The sequence below is a fragment of the Pezoporus wallicus genome, unplaced genomic scaffold (genome assembly GCF_028554395.1).
Source record: "Pezoporus wallicus isolate ANWC-B61680 ecotype Strahan unplaced genomic scaffold, APGP_CSIRO_Pwel_v1 contig_3952, whole genome shotgun sequence".
NCBI classification, from domain to species: Eukaryota; Metazoa; Chordata; class Aves; order Psittaciformes; family Psittacidae; genus Pezoporus; species Pezoporus wallicus.
The window spans coordinates 9,021,238-9,038,208 of record NW_026635034.1 but is presented as its reverse complement, the minus strand read 5'-3'; the positions used below and the strand labels follow the sequence as shown (position 1 = coordinate 9,038,208).

At 39.3% G+C, this 16,971-nt stretch overlaps 1 protein-coding gene across 2 annotated transcripts in view; it reads left to right on the top strand.

The window, feature by feature from the left end:
• The first annotated feature begins 210 nt into the window (after positions 1-210).
• The window catches only part of MYO5C (myosin VC), a 34,993-nt gene continuing 18,232 nt past the window's right edge, over positions 211-16,971 (top strand). Inside the window, exons 1-21 of one of the 2 annotated variants that reach the window (XM_057397612.1) lie at positions 211-265; positions 2,733-2,843; positions 3,734-3,899; positions 4,131-4,275; positions 4,696-4,852; positions 5,409-5,552; positions 6,273-6,354; positions 6,936-7,043; positions 7,595-7,701; positions 8,361-8,626; positions 9,058-9,139; positions 9,464-9,604; positions 10,118-10,243; positions 10,864-10,947; positions 11,875-12,009; positions 12,371-12,468; positions 14,031-14,117; positions 14,202-14,313; positions 15,230-15,441; positions 16,076-16,241; positions 16,647-16,793. In XM_057397612.1, coding sequence (XP_057253595.1) covers positions 239-265; positions 2,733-2,843; positions 3,734-3,899; positions 4,131-4,275; positions 4,696-4,852; positions 5,409-5,552; positions 6,273-6,354; positions 6,936-7,043; positions 7,595-7,701; positions 8,361-8,626; positions 9,058-9,139; positions 9,464-9,604; positions 10,118-10,243; positions 10,864-10,947; positions 11,875-12,009; positions 12,371-12,468; positions 14,031-14,117; positions 14,202-14,313; positions 15,230-15,441; positions 16,076-16,241; positions 16,647-16,793 — 2,703 coding nt within the window. In that variant the 5' untranslated portion in view covers positions 211-238. The remainder of the gene's footprint in view (positions 266-2,732; positions 2,844-3,733; positions 3,900-4,130; positions 4,276-4,695; positions 4,853-5,408; positions 5,553-6,272; positions 6,355-6,935; positions 7,044-7,594; positions 7,702-8,360; positions 8,627-9,057; positions 9,140-9,463; positions 9,605-10,117; positions 10,244-10,863; positions 10,948-11,874; positions 12,010-12,370; positions 12,469-14,030; positions 14,118-14,201; positions 14,314-15,229; positions 15,442-16,075; positions 16,242-16,646; positions 16,794-16,971) is intronic. The other variant, XM_057397621.1, reaches the window with a different exon arrangement.

The following is a 16,971-nucleotide window of genomic DNA, read 5'->3' as shown; positions in this document are numbered from 1 at the left end:
ATGTATGCAGGATGCCGACTTTGCCAGCGTGGTTCCTGGGAGTGCTGCGCATCCCCACTGTACTTGTGTACCCGTCAGAGTCGGCAGCCACCCCGCAGGCTAAGGCACAAACAGCCCCACACGGCTCCGAGGGCTTTCCCGACCGGCTCGGCCGTGCCTGCGGGAGCAGCCCTGCGGGCGGGGCCAGCCCGGGATCCGCTTCCCCGCTCCCCGCCGGCCCCAGCGGCCGCTCTGCCCCATGGCGCTGGCCGAGCTCTACACGCAGGTGAGCGGAAGGGAAAGGGAAGGAGCGGGGTCGCTCTCGCCGGAGGGCGCTTGTGCGTTCCGGGCCGCACCGCACCGCCGCGGTGCGTTAGAGCCTGAGCCGCGTGTGCTGCGCGGTGTGCGCTGCGCTGCGCCGCACCCGGGAACCTGCGCCCCGGGCAGCTCGGCTACAGCACATCGGGGCGGCCGTGAAGTGCCGGGCAGCACAGGGAAAGAGGGCTGGTTTTTCAGATAAATACCCATTTCTTGAGACTTTTGTGTAGGGCTCTGATGCCCTAGCCAGCAGTTAGGCACTTTCAGAGTTTAACAGCACTTCCCTGGCCGCTTAATCGTGGGGTGCTGGCTCTTCTCGTTACGCAGGTACCGGGTGTTTGGCAGAACTTGGCAACAAACCGAAGTTTCCTCCTCTTTAACGTGGCTGCTGTATTTTTTGCACAACTTTTCCCACTTTTCCTGTAGTCACCAGAGTGCTGTGACGCACCGTTTGTTTGCTCAGCTTTAAATGGTGTAAGTTACTGACTTACAGGACGGTATCTCTTAACATTTAAAAGCACCTGCTGTGATTAACAGCTGTTGGCCTTGTGCTGCAGGGGTATTTATTCGATTGGTGTGTTGGTACTGCACTGGGCACAGCTGAAAGCAGGAGTAGTTGGGTTTCTTCATCAGCAGTAGCGTTTGGCAGGCGGAAGCAGAGTGTGTGTAACTTGATCCGAAAATGAACAAACTCTGCTGTGTTTACCTGCGAGGCAGGTCTGGAGAAGGGAATGTTGGTAGGCCGGCTGCATTTGCCAATGGAGGCTCCTGGAGCTGAGGAACCAGCCCTTCGATCACATGCTTTTTCCTCCTCTTGTCCCTGACCTAGTGCAGCTCGCTTTCTTACATGGGAACACGCCGTGTGGGATATTCTTGACCCACACGGAGCAACAGCAAATAAAGAATTCTGTTTAATTTCTCAGGTAAGCAGCTGCAGCAGTTCTCATGGGTTTATGTAAGCACAGTTGGTTTCAGGTGACCAGGAATACAGATACCTGTATTTCCTACGGAGGGAAATCAAATGAAGGGGGTTAACCATTTAACACCCTTCATTTGTTTGGCTATCAAAACAGATGCTGGAAGGTTATATGGCACGGCTGCTCGTGCAAGTAGGGACTAAATGGTCCTGTGCTCTCTGGTGTTACTTTCTCACAAATTATAGGAGTGATGGCTCATAAGAAACTCGGTACTGGCATGTACTGGTGGTTTTCAAGCTGTCCTTCCCTCTGTACTCCCCTTACATTCATATATAGCCTTCAGTGTTGTCTTCATTGCCATCTGAGATACACACTATATGGTATAAAACATGGTTTAAGGAAGATGGTGAAGTGTAAGAAGTGATCACAGCCTGCAAATCCCTGAACAGAAGTGATTTCAGTGTTACTTAAACCAGTGTCATTGATGCTTAGCTGATGCATTAGGGAGGCTTTTGGGGCTGCTGTTGCTGTGTTAAACCCTGGCAGAACAGGGAGGAAACACTCCACATTTGGGAAGGAAGAAATTCCTGACTTACAGAGGTTGCCAGCTGTGTTACGTCCTTCTAAGGAGTGCTGTTTCCTGTAGCTTCTAGGTCAGCACATGTAAAGATATTGCTAATGCTTCACCGTTGTAACTTCAGCATAGGAGAATTAGATGTCTCCAACAGCATAATTTGCATTCACACACGCTTCTGAAGGCTGGAGGTAATTCTGTTGTCTCAGAATTGTAAAGAGAATTGTTGTAAAGAGAATTACAATTCACCTGCTTCCATTGGAAATAAGCACACTTAGGCAGGGTGGTTTCTCCCTGAGGCAGAGCTAAAGTACCACACTGGGACTGAGTTGATGGTCTTTGGTGTTCACCCTGTAAGAGGGGAAGATGTTGTTTGGAGCTTGCACTTCAGTCCCATTGAAACCAAGGTACCTGTGCAGAGCCTTTCTTGTGTATACATCTGTACCTATGGTAAAATGCTGCCTAAGGTCAGTGTCCTACACTTGAATTGAGGGAAGTCTCAGTTCTGGTAAATGAGATGTCTTCTCAGGTACTCGCTCATTTATAATCTCCTAGAAATCAGGGCTCTGTCTCAAGTGGGGTTTATTCTCTTTGGTCAGTGTTAGAGGGTTTGAAGAACTTGGCAGCAGCCTGGCCCTTGTTCACCCTCCTTCACACCTCTGTTCTGCAGCCTCCTGCACGCTGCTGTTCTGCAGACCTTGTGCTAAACAGGAGCAGAACAAACATGTCTGAGCTTGAGTGTGCTCTCTTGTTTGTTTGCCTTTCATGAAGAATTGCTAAAACGCAGAAATACAGCCTGCTGGACAGAGCTAATAATAATCCATAGAGTCCTAGCATCCAGTTCAGCTTTAGGTTGCACTGACATTTGAAAACTGGTTTTTTTCATGGCAGTCTGGTATTATGCTAATAACTAAGCTAATCATTACCTTGTTTTTTTGTTGTAGTACAATAGGGTTTGGATCCCTGATAACGAAGAAGTTTGGCAGTCTGCAGAAATCACAAAAAACTACAAAGCTGGAGACTGTTTTCTCCATGTGCAGTTAGAAGATGGGACTGTAAGGAGAAAACCTTAATTATTGTGGGGTTTGCTGGGATATGTTTATATAGGCACACAGGACTCACGGGGTATAAATGACTTGTCCATATTTTCTTTCATGCTAACCCTGTGGTGACCAGAATTTTATCACACTGAAATTTGTACAGAAAACAGCTGTTATCTAAAATGATGAAAAGTGCAATTTTACTCTCTGTATAATGTTAGTATAGAGCGCGTACCTCTAAGATCACTTCACTTTTGAAACAAGCACTGAAACTCATCTTAAGTTGAAGTAAACCAGAAGTGCAGGGCAGGCACAGTTCTGTCTCACAGAGCCAGCTGTTGTGGGTTTTTTTCTCTCTAAAGTTGTTGAAGTAAGATTTGTTAATTTTAGTGTCTGAGTTCTTTCCAGTTTAATGTTTCTAAACATTGTATTTCTGCAGTGCTCTTCTGTAAATACCAGTATGAAATGTGTGACTAAATGGATCTGTTGAAAGAAACAGAAGTTTTAAACAATGTGTAAAGAAAAACAAAGGGCTGCAAGTAAAGGTAGTTTCAGAGCTGACTTAAGTTCTGACCAGCTCGTTCAGTTGCAGCCGGTCTGCTGTTTTCATCAGTACTTAAATACACATGTGTTTAGAGAGCTATAGTATTTTCCATTTTATAGATTTCAGTACAAAATACTGTGAATAAAGAGAACCTGGCTTTCACTTTGGTAAATATTGAAGAGCTTCATCTTACTGTCATGGTCTGCAGGTCCCTAAGTTCAGTGGGATGTATGGAATTGATGAAATACAGGGTCAGACAGGGCTCCATCAACCCTGTAACTTTGTGTAAAGGTAGAAGATCAATTTATGTTTAGGGAAAACTAATGCATTTTAAGGTATTGCAAGTCATTTTTGTTGACAGGAACTGAATTACCCTGTTGATCCAGCTGCTTTGCCACCCCTCCGAAACCCTGACATACTTGTTGGTGAAAACGATCTCACTGCACTTAGTTATCTCCATGAACCTGCTGTTCTACACAATCTTAAAGTTCGTTTTGTGGAGTCTAGGCTTATCTACACCTATAGTGGTAAGCAGAGGAAAACGCAAGGCTTAAGAAAAGAAATCTTGGGTTAGTTTGCAATATGATAAGCGTATTTTAACTCACTTTTGTGTGAGTATAGACTTGTTTGTTGATCAGTATCTCTTACCTGGTTTAGAAAATATTACTACTTTGTATCAGTCCAACTGTTGTTGCCAAAACCTGTCATTTAATTGAACTAACTTGTGTTTTGTTTTTGTTTTGTGCACCTGTTTGTAGGAATAATTTTGGTTGCAATAAACCCCTATAAACAGTTGCCAATATACGGAGATGCTATTATCCATGCATATAGTGGGCAAAACATGGGGGACATGGATCCACATATATTTGCTGTGGCAGAAGAAGCATACAAGCAAATGGCAAGGTTCAGTATGTTGTTTAATGTCCATAAGTAACATTTTAAGTCTAGTGCAGTCAGTATTAATTGTCATTTAATTTAACTGTCTATGTACCACTGGCTGTTAAGAATACCTTTGAATGAGCAGCTTAACTAGAAGAGGAATAATTCCTTAACAAGCTGAGGAATTTCTAGAACTCATAACTATTTTCATTCTTGAAGGGGGGCAAAATGCTCTTTTAGCTGAGTGAATAGCAGTGACATCAGCCTAGATGTTACAACCAAAGAGGACTAAAAGATGAACAGTTAAAAGATGAAACTGGTAGGAGAGTAGATCACAGCTGTGTTTTCACACATCTGTTTCATATATATAATTCTTACATTTATACATGCATTTTAGACATGTCTAAGATATTTTATTAATCATGTCTGATTATTTGATTTTAGAAATAACAAAAATCAGTCTATTATAGTCAGCGGAGAATCGGGGGCTGGAAAGACTGTGTCTGCAAGATACACTATGAGATATTTTGCCACTGTGAGTAAGTCAAGCAGCAATGCACATGTGGAGGATAAAGTATTGGCATCCAATCCAATAACTGAGGTAAGCTTCAGAGTATCTGTCAAGTCTGTACTTGTCAGGGAGAGAAATCTGGGAGCTGCTGGGAATCTTCATTTGAAATCTTCAGGGATGTTTTAGCTGCCTGAGTTAGATACCTAAATTAGAAGTTTAGCCTCTGAATGTTACTGATGGAAAGAGGTAATAGCTTCAGGAACACCCAGGTCCTACCTAATTTACCAGTGGCCCTTCAGAGGCTCTAGTTTGCCTCCAGAGTTTTATCTGACCACATCCTGTTAGATGATGAGAAACCAATATTGAACAAGTTGTTTGGTTTTATTAATTGGAATAGAAACTGGTTTAAGTTTCTTTATCACGGGAAAACTTTCTCTAATTCTCAGTTTATGCAGTGTTATGCTATTTTTGACTTGAGGCTTATCTTCACATTCAGGCCTCAAAATTTAAGTCTCGCAGCTCAATGCTGAGATTGATCCTTGAGCATCTCTTATTTTAAGAACTTGTAGTTGAGTCATGTCTTGACAAAGTTACTGTTATGAAAAAAGCAAGTAAAGCAAATTTTAACAGTTTATAATTTTTGTAGGCTGTTGGCAATGCGAAAACCACACGGAACGATAACAGCAGTCGATTCGGAAAATACACTGAGATCAGTTTTGATCAGAGTTATCAAATCATTGGTGCTAACATGAGAACATACCTGCTTGAGAAATCCAGAGTTGTCTTTCAGGTGGGTAAAAGTGGAGGATGTATCCTGGGGACCATTCCCTGCGATAAGTGTAAGAAGTATTTGAGAAATCTGTGTCTTTCGGTCACACAGTAACACGTGCCAGCTGTATCTGGAAATCAGCAGTGTATATAGGGCAGAGAGAGTCTCAGTAAAAAAAATAGATGAAAATTTATAAGGCCAGGGTTTATTGCATATGACTCATTACAGAGCGTAATTGTGATAATCTACAAAAGAAAGCACTTACTTAATAAAACTGTTTTTACGAGGTTTTCTTCTCTTATTGTAACTTTTTAAGTACTATGAAAAATACTTCTATATATCTGTTGCCTGATGGATGGTTTGGAAATAGTTTTCTGAGAGACCACAGGGCAGTGTTTCAGCTGGCGCTCTGCACAGTTGTTTAGTGCAGCATCTGTCAATTCTCATTAGTAGATGGTTGTTCAAGCAGAAGAAATTTAGTAGTGTAAGAGCCTTAGGGAAAGCACTCTGCATATCGGTAATGAAAAGAAAGTATACTTGAATTTATCTCTTTCTTGCTGAAGTCTAAGATGTGCCATTTTAATATTGGGCAATTTCTTTGCCAGACTGTCTTGCAGCAGAATTTTTAAGTGTCATTATCACTTTACAGTAGTGTGGAATACAGAATGTTTTTCTGTTTGTGGTTTGGTTTTTTACTCTTTTCTGTCTCTCTCTAATGTTGTTCTTTGCTTTAACTTACAGTCAGAGAATGAGCGAAACTACCACATATTTTATCAGTTGTGTGCGTCTGCTATGCAACCTGAGTATAAGCATCTCAAATTGGGTAGGTCTCAAGAAAATAACCTACTCTTCATTTTTGATGTGCAGTATTTTGAAGATTGGATTTTCCTGTTAGATATGCTAGAATGTTAAGTGTTTTGTAGCATAAGTCTCACAGACTTACAATGGGACTTGGATTTTTAAGTTACTTAGCTATAAATCCTGCTTGTATTGAACCTGGGAGTAAATCCCTAGTAACTTGAGCAGTGCGTGATTAGGTACCTAAGTGTCTTTGAAAATGTTATTCTAATACTTTCTCTAGTGACAGATGCCATAATGACTGTTTAGAGGTGTGATTCATTTACCTACAGAGAAGCTTTAATGCCACCTGTGAGAAGCAAATCTTGGGTATATGTTTACTCAGTCTTCATTCCTGTTTGTTTATCAGATCAAGTATTAAGATTGCCAGGAATTGTGAATACTTGTTTGTGTCAGCTTAACTGAGTTAGGTTAGAAAAACAGGACTCAGCTCATCCCTGAAGAGCTGTCACCTGACAGCGTCTTTTCTGATGTTACAAGAGTCTTTACCAAGTGGCTATCCCCAGTGAATTTTCCAGCATTACAAGTTTTGATTCTTATCTATAGGAAGCGCGGATGAATTTAACTACACAAGAATGGGTGGCAGCACAGTAATAAAAGGAGTTGATGACAGAGCAAATATGGTGGAGACTCAGAAGACATTTGCCTTACTGGGTAAATTTTTGGGGATACCTTCTTCAATAGATTTAAACAATGGTCTGTTTTCGTTGGGTTGGTTTGTTTGGTTGTTTTCCTGAAGTGGGCAAATGTGGATTGTGCCTGAAATGTCCAAAACGGTAGTAGTAATTACCAACATTATTTCTTTCATAGCTTGTACATCATGCTGTTGGACTGGTAAAGTACTAGGCAAGAGCAAATGGCTATTTAATGGTCAAAATCACTAAGAGCTGAAGCCTTCTTGGCCCTTCGGCTAAGACACAAGTGCTGTGACAGAAGTGGAGTTGGAAGCTTCTTTGCCTCTTATGGTTTATGTGAAAGCCAAGTCAGACTTGAGCTCGCATTTAGGGAGGTACAGGAGTTTATGCCTGATCTCTGCTTGGATCAGACAGGCAGAAAGTAGGCAGAACCAAAGCTTTGCATAGCAGGCTGCAGAGATGCTGTACAATTCTTGGCTGCACAACAAAGCAGGTAATCCAGCACAGTGCTATTTTAATTGATTGTACTGTTTCTGAGTATTTAAAATAATCAAGAATTGGGTTTTTTAGGTCTGAAGGGGGATTTTCAAATGGATGTTTTTAAAATGCTGGCAGCGATCCTACACTTGGGCAATGTGGAAATAACAGCTGTTGGAGATGAAAGATCATCCATCAGTGTAAGGAATTAGCTCATTCAGATACTAATGTTTTCTTTATATTCTATGCCAAATGTCTTTTAGCAATAGTTTTTCTTGTATATGGGGATCAGAGCAGCATTAAATCTGAAATACTAAACTTGAGAGAATTTTCCATCCTCACCTAAATAGAATCACAGCAAGTGTTTATGTAAATCCTCTTTCATGCCCAAATTCAGAGGGTGTGAACAAAAGGCAAAATGTGGCTAAGAGAACCCTGTGTCAAATTGATCCACACCTGCTGGAAAAGCCATTTGGGACTACCTGCATCCAACACACTCAGGAAACAGAGCATTTGCAAAGCTGCTCACAGTGTGTCCCAGCAGACAATGCAAGCCTAGAAGTCAAGGACACCTAAACATAGACTGAAGTAACTTTTCCTTTGAGTGTCTTAATCCAAAGCAGCTCATCCAGTCTTATTTTTTTCTCTCTTGTATCAGGAGCTCTATGAAGTGTTACTTGCTTTAGCTTTTCCTGATATTTTACCAAGCAAAGAAGTGGACACAGTCCCTAAAACCTATCTAAAGTCTATCTAAAACCAAAAATCATAGTTTGACATCAGTGGTGCTAGGATTTCACTGTCTAGACAGCAGCTATAGTATTAAATTTAATCTAATACTATTTATTTATCTTCCTTAAAGCTGAAGGATAAACATCTCAATATATTCTGTGAACTGCTGGATTTAAACTGTGATAAAATGGCACAATGGTTGTGCCACCGAAAGATAATCACTACCTCAGAGACTGTAATAAAGCCAATGACAAGACCTCAGGCTGTTAACGCAAGGGATGCTCTGGCAAAGAAGATCTATTCCCACCTATTTGACTTTATTATGGAAAGAATTAACCAAGCTTTGCAGTTCCCTGGCAAACAACATACTTTTATTGGTGTTTTGGACATTTATGGGTAAGAATGTCTCTGGAAACAAATCTAGGTTGTGCCTTTTCTTTGGAGTTGATAAGAGACCCTTTTCAGTTTGTACTGCTAATGATTCTGGAGGAGTTTCTTTTACTAACAGGTCATAGTCACATAAGTTCTTTTAGCATCCAGAGTAATGGAAATGTTCAAATATAAATATGCAGTATTTTTGGTGAATGAGGTTTAAATTTCTCTTTTGACATGATGTGTCTAGATTCAACTCTGGACTGTTTTAGCTCAGTGATGTCTGGTAACATTAACTTCCAGGGAAGTTTTGAAATGTCTTAGCAACCTCCTTAGTCTTATGGCTATTTAATTTTCTTGGAAATATTGAAATACTTCCAGAGTTTTGCAAGAATCCTACCATCTGTATTTAAACGTCAGAGTCTTATTTTTTCCTTATTTGACATGTTTTTCAGCTTTGAAACATTTGATGTGAATAGCTTTGAACAATTTTGCATCAATTATGCTAATGAGAAACTGCAGCAGCAATTTAACCTGGTATGTTCCTTTATTTGTTACAGCTCTTTTATTTTGCTTCAGTTTTGAGAATATTGATGATGGATATTTGCAAATGCTATTTGTATTTGAGTAATGGGTATTTCTGGGTAATGGCTATCCAGAAATAGGTAAAAATAGCGACATACACACATATATTTATGAACATTTCTGAGTTTATTTTCTTACAAGACAGACATCTAATATACTGTAAAATACATAAATATTTGGTTTCTGTCTTACGTATACAGTCACACACGTGCACCCATTGTATTTATTTTCTTCCTTAATTGTAACCTTACATTTTCATAATTTTCACATATCTAGCATGTCTTTAAACTTGAACAAGAAGAATACATGAAAGAAGACATCCCATGGACTTTAATCGACTTCTATGACAACCAGAGTGTCATTGACCTTATTGAAGCCAAAATGGGGATTTTGGAACTTCTGGATGAAGAGTGCTTGGTAATTTAAAACACTATATAGATTTTTACAGGTTGGGCTTGTAATCCACCTTTTGTCCTTTTTAATGGGAAGTAAAGCATTTTCTTTATGAAAGAAACATTAATGATTGTCCTCTATTTGGTAATTTTAATTGTAGCCTATTTTTCTCTTACGAAATTAAGGACCTAAAGCTAGATTCTTACCTCGAAGCTAACCCAGATTTCTGCACTGTGAGGGTAGTGTAGTACTGGAACAGGTTGCGCAGAGGCACAGTGGGTGTCCCATCCTTTGATACTTTCCGGTCTCTGAGAGATGTTTCAGTGATGTTGCCAACTCAGAACCCAAATCATGCAGTAATATGGGAGAAATTAGGAAACATTCCCTAACTCATTATCTTATCTGTTGTTCTGCCCATTAGCATTCTTAAGGATCAGATTGTTCCTGATTGCAGGTAACACCCTTTATTGATAATAGTTTTGCTGTTTCTAACAGTTCATCACAGTTTGGTTAAAGAGGTTGCCCTTGTTTTTACAGTTACCCCATGGAACAGATGAAAACTGGCTTCAAAAGCTATATAATAATTTTGTCAATAAAAATGCACTCTTTGAAAAGCCGAGGATGTCAAACATGTCTTTCATCATTCAACACTTTGCTGATAAGGTAAAGTGTAAGCAATCCAGTCTTATTTCACCCTGTTTCTAGAATTAGCTCATTCAGAAAAGAAACCAACTTAGGAAATAGAGGAAATACCAACCACACTTGGAATTTCTATTAAATCAGTCTTCAATACATAGTATTACTTGTTTATTGATAATACTGTCTGTATCATACCATTTAAACATAAGAAGTGCTTAATGAATTTGAGAATATGAAAATAATCAAGATAGAGACAGAAAAAGAGTACAATGTATAAATAAAACAGTTGAGATTGTAGTCCATACGTATTTTAGTCTCAGTGATTTGCATTTCAAATGTAGTATTCCATTTAATATTTAGATTTGAAATCGCAGGATAATGAAAGGAAAGAAACTCCTGATAAAGGCAGAAGGAAACTGCAGTTGATAGAGGATTCTGACAGTTTGTCCTGCTTCTAAATTTGCACTATGTGTGTATGTATTCTTGCCATAGTGAATCTGGATAAAGCAGTGTTTCAGCCATCATTTTAAGAATAATAAAGATCTGTTGGCTACCACAACTTACTAAAAATTATTGTTTTGCTATCTGTTGATGTATTTGTGTATGTGTAACTGAGAAGTTAATAATTGCACCTGTTTGCACAGGTAGAATATAAATGTGAAGGATTTCTGGAAAAAAACAGAGATACAGTACACGAAGTATTGATTGACATCTTGAAAGACAGCAAGGTTTGTGAACAGTCAGTAATGACTGATTTTTTCTAAATACCTGATTTTACTGGAATTCATTCACATCTAATTTTAAAATATTGTTCTGATAAAAAGAGTTTTTTAAGAAGTTGAATCTATTTGTTTAGACTTAATTTTTATTAATATTCCTCAAGTGTGTATTTTTAACATCAGAACAACATACAAGATGAAAAAACGCAGTATTCGCCTTTTTCATGTACGTGCATTTACTTTGCTAGGTATGTTATGGGATTTTTGTTTGGTGGTTTGGGGTTTTGATTGGTTTTGTTTGGTTGGTTTGTTTGGTTTTTTTAATATCTCCTTTGAATTTTGGAAGCCTTGTAACTGACTAATTCACTTAGGTTTTTTCCCATAGTCATTACATGTAGCTTTGATGGGTAGTGTATCATTAACAGCTGCCTTTGTTTATTCTTCAAGAGACATTAAGAGAATGCCAGGGCAGGGAAAACATCAGATGTCTCATACGTGCCTGCTGCTTCCCATCTGCTTGAAGTTCCTTTTGAGTCTACAGAATTGAGACTTCAGGATTACTATTAAGAAGCAAACTTAATCTGAGCAAAAACCATATTCTAAATCTAAGTTAAATACTGGGAAAATATAACCTTAAATGGTCTAAATCTGTTCTGTATTAATGTCCATGTTTGCTCATGCTGAAATGGCTTTTGCAGGCCAACTTAACAATTACTGAGTTTTGTCTGTGAAATGTGTGCGTGCTTCACAATAGACTCAGAGTTATTGAACTGTTTTCCAGTTGTTGTTTGTGGCTTAAAAATCTGGTTTCAAGTCCTGCAATACGTGGCCCAAGCAATAAGGTTTTGCGTTTTATGTTATAGAAACTGTCATTTTTGTTTAAACGTTACTGCAGTTCCGCAGCATCTAACTGTGATTCTTTCACCACACTTTCAGTTTCATCTGTGTGCAAATTTTTTTCAAGACAGTCCAGTGTCCATTTCACCTTTCAGTTCAACTATTAACATCAAATCTGCAAGACCTGTTCTCAAGTCACCTAACAAGCAACTCCGGATGACGGTTGGCAGTAAGGTACTACGTAAACGTGCTGTTCTATGATGCTCCTGCTTTCAGGGACATGTTCTGTGCAATCTGAGTGGAACACAGGTACTGTATTCCACTACTGTTCATAGGGGCTATCCAGTTTTCAGGAGGGGCTAGAGCCAACCACAGTACAGTGCTCTGGATCTGGGTATAACGAAGTGAGTTCAATTTATATATAGGAGACTGTTAGGTACAGCAGGTCTGTTATGTTTCCTGCATTTAAGATCTAAATGCTAAGAAAGTCTCCCAGTGTCCAGCCAAAATCTAACAGATTAAAAACCCAAGATTCAACTTTCTGCTTAGCTGTAAATGTTTCATTAGCAAAACTGTTCTGTCTGATATTTTCTAGTTCCGGAATTCTTTGTCTTTACTTATGGTGACACTCAATGCAACCACCCCTCATTATGTAAGGTGCATAAAGCCAAATGATGAGAAGTTGCCTTTTGAGTAAGTATGTTTGTGGTGTTGAGCTGTTATATTAACTTCAAAGTTAATAGAGTATTTCTCTATTTCACAGTATCTACATGTCAGCAAGTTGAATTCTTATTCTTGAACAACTTTCCATACAGGAAACATATTTTAACTTTCAAGATTGCTGAATTGGAAGTCATCTTACAAACACTAGAATTATTCAGCAGCGGTTATTGATACCTTGAAGAATTTTAGGCTAATGAAGAATTTTTAAGTTGGATATTACTGTTTGTGTATTTGTCATAACATTTTTAGGGGAGAGGTCATCCGCCTTTAATTTAAGTTGATGGATATTTTGTATAGGTGTGTTTGTTCTTGTACAGTATGGATTAGCACTGGTTTGTATTTGGGGAATAAAACCCACTGCCACTTTCTTTGTGAACTTTTCTTTTTTCCACAGAAATATTTAGAAGAGCTTTAGAAGTCAAAAGGTGTGAGCAGTGTTGAACACAGCATTGGTTTTTCCAACAATTTTGTACAATTTTAATCTTATAAAATAATCATATATGTAGGATAATTTGCAAAATATCTATGACCTTCTTGATAAGCATGAACTTGTAAGTAGGAGTTAACCTTGATGCAGCTATTGGTCTGTTTAGTGAACGCAGGCAGAAGCACTCTAGTTTCGATTCCACAGCTTTCACCTGGAAGGTTGTGTAATGGCAAGCAAAAAAAAAGCTCTTACTATATCTGAGTAGGAGGGAAAAGGTGAACTTTGATTCTAAATTAAATTTAAGTGTGTTAGCTCATTTTCCTGAAGCCAGACAAAATCTCCCCATTCAAAGCATATTACAGATGGCACTGTTTCACTATCACTGCAGTGAGACCTCATTATTCTCTTTAATAGCAATGAAGAGGGGAAATAGCTTGGGTAAGATAAAACCCTGTCTGAATCAGACTAGAAGAGTGTACCATCTGAAAGAACTACGAACAGTCTGTCAGCCACAGGGATTTCTTAGCTCGCACTGAATTCACACTGTAGTGTAGTGCTCTGTGGGCATATCAGCTCTGGTCCAGCACTGGAAAGGGTCTTTCTATGCCTTGTGCTGATAATCTTGAACCCAGATATTCATGAGTAAATCCGGGTTTATTCATTTGCTCATTCATTTAGCATGTTTATTCAGCGTGCTAAAGAGTACCAAGAGAGAGTTTCTTCCCAATAGACTTGAGGGAATTTATTTCTATGTATGTTGTGTGCTGAGAGTGGCATGATTCTTTGCCACTTGCTAATGTGAACTGTCAACATGAATACAGAAAGGAAGCAGGACTTTCCAAGAGAGAAATAGATGCAGTCTTCCTTTTGTTTTGAGAAAGAAAAAGGAAATCCAGGTAGTCCCTATCACATATTTAAAACAACAAACTAACAAACAAACCCCTAACTATGCTATGATTCTCTGATTCTATGACTGTATATAAAATGTAGGGACCCCTGCATCCTAAGGGCAGAAATGGAAATACAACTAGTAGAATGCTTCTAATGGTCATAGCATGCCAAACCAAGCAAAAATGTAAACTATAACTCTGTTGGTTTTTTTTAGGTTTGATTCAAAACGAGTTGCTCAGCAACTGCGAGCATGTGGTGTTTTGGAAACTATTCGAATTAGTGCACAGAGCTACCCATCCAGGTAGGGATAGCAGTGGGCCTCCGTCTGTCAAAGTACTTGAGTGCCTCTAAAATGAGTTGCATTTGCTAACTGTTGATTTTCCAGGTGGACTTACATTGAGTTTTTCAGCCGTTATAGCATCCTTATGACACAGCAGGAACTCTCCATAAATGATAAGAAGCAGATTTGCAAGATTGTTTTGCAGCGGCTAATCCAGGTTGGTTTGTATGCACTGACCCATCATGTATTATAGTGTTTATTATTAATAAAGTCTTTTTTGCCAAGAGTAGTATCTCACTCATCAAATAGGAAAGATGTTTACATTGCTATTTTCCTGATACAGCATGTTGCACATAGGCTTGCGAGTTAATAACCTTGTGTTGCGATGCAGTCATGACGAGATTTCACCTCTCTGTACTTAATATCTTCGCTTGTAACATGGAAGATATTCTACTTATATTTATAAACCAGTGAACAGTAAATGATACATTTTTTTCAGGTATTAGAAGTTTACGCACATGACAGGGCTGTTGGTGGTGGAATGCACCACATTGGAGAACTGTTCTAAAAATGTACTATTTTGTATATTGCTCCTATTTTTAGACAAGCCTGTAGTGGTGAGGCTTGTCCAGTGATTCAAGTCAGCATGTCAGGACTGAGTTCAGAATCAGGGATGTGTAAGACCAAGCACAGGCATATTTACAGCACAGCTCTGGCACAGGCCAAGGGTTGGGAGCCTGAGCTTAAAAGCAGCTAAGTTTTTGCTCACACAGCTCCCTCATTCAAGGCCAGACGTGTACACAAAGAGGTGGTGTTGAGCCCAAGGAACTAGGCTTGTAGGAGGGTGTGAAGAGGTTCCTTTCAAGGCCTTAATGATAAGTCCAGATCCTCCCTTTAATTTGAGATCATTAGGGTACAGTATTTTGGATGTGATTCTATGGTTCTTTCCACATATGTGGAAATTTCCTCCCATATGCTTCCACCTACAAATAAGGCAAAGAGGATATTCTTATTTAACAACGTCGTGTCGTTTCAGAGGAGCTTGCCTGAACTGACAGTTTATAAAATGAAGAGAGTGTCTGGTCTACTATAGTAGACTAAAAACTGAATACACCCATTGCTTTCTTTTTCAGGATCATAACCAGTATCAGTTTGGGAGAACAAAGATTTTCTTCAGAGCAGGACAGGTTGCTTACTTAGAAAAGCTGCGATCAGACAAACTGAGACACGCATGCATCGTGATCCAAAAGAGTGTTCGAGGCTGGCTGCAGCGGAAGAAATTCCTTTGCATAAAACAAGCAGCTCTTATAATACAGCAGTATTTCCGGGGGCAGCGGACTGTACGGTACTTTTGGATGATAATGAATTTGCTGTTAGGGTGCGCCTGAAGGGATAGGAAAGGTCAAACTAATGCCTAGCACTAATTTGGCAGTGTAATCGTTATGAATGAGCAGTTCAGATTGTATTTCCATTTCTTCCTGACTGTAAATATGGGCTTTAAAACGTTCAAGCTATTCAGGTGATATGAAGAAAGTGCTCTAGCAGGTTTCAGATGTCTGCTGGATTCCTGAGAGGCCTGCCTACCCGTAAGCTCACTACTTAGCTAATGATGCGTGACCCACTTGTCGGCTTGGGCTTACTGCTGAGCTTCAGAGCCAGAAAAGAAATGAGGTAGCAGAAAGGAAAAGCAATTTACAAGGGTTTACAGGTAGTGTGTAAAAGTTATTAAAAGGAATTATACAGCAGAGATACTGCACCAGAAAAAGACCATCGGAACAATTGCTTGTGGAACAGATTTCAAAGATCGTGGATAATTCTCTCTCTCACTTTAATTGAAGAAAAAGCTGTATTACTGGTAGCGGATGCGTGTTTTTAATACCTTCTTTTTGTGTGTGTGTGTGTGTGATTTGACTGGCCAAGGGAACGAGTATGAGAAATCTAATATGACCTAAGCAAACTTTATTGTCTTTTGAATCAAGGCAAGCTATAACTGCAAGAGCTCTGAAGGAAACGTGGGCAGCTATAATTATTCAGAAATACTGTCGGGGTTACCTGGTTCGTAGACTTTGCCAGCTCATCCATGTGGCTGCTGTGACAATACAAGCTTATACAAGAGGATTTCTAGCAAGAAAAAGATATCAGAAGGTACAACCTATCAAAAGATTTATTTCAGTAACTGGAAAGAGCTATTGCTCTATAGGACAGTTGGAGACAAGGGCAACGATCCCTAATACTTTACCTTGGGCATGCCTGATTCTCATATCTTCTGCTCAATTTTTATATCGTTAAAAAACTATAATAATACTGGTGAATAGTGTTTTAGATTTAATCTCTAAGCCACCAAGAGCTCTATCTGGTTTAAACCTGATACAGATCATTTAGTGATTACTACAGTGATTCAAATGTGTCTGCAGTCTGCGTATTTCACTGTTTTGATACTTTCATGAGAAGCTTTGTCATTACCAGTGTATGCAGAGTCACAGAACGTTGTAATTGGTGCTGATTGAGCCATATATAATTACAGACGGATGTTAATATTTTCTTTTAAAGATGCTCAAAGAACACAAGGCTGTGATCCTTCAGAAGTATGCCCGTGCATGGCTTGCCAGGCGCAGATTTCAGAATATTCGGCGGTTTGTCTTGAATATCCAGCTTTCATACAGAGTTCAGCAACTGCAGAAGAAGATGGAAGAGAAGGTGAGGGCCGTCAGTCAGCTTATGATTTGTACTGGCTCTTTATCATACCTGTTTCATTCAGAGCTCTCATGCTGACTAGAGATTTACATGAATTACAACATCCATGCTCAACAAGATGGGAGAATATGTAAGCGATATGGTTTTTTATAATAAACCAATAGTATTCTTTCTACATCCA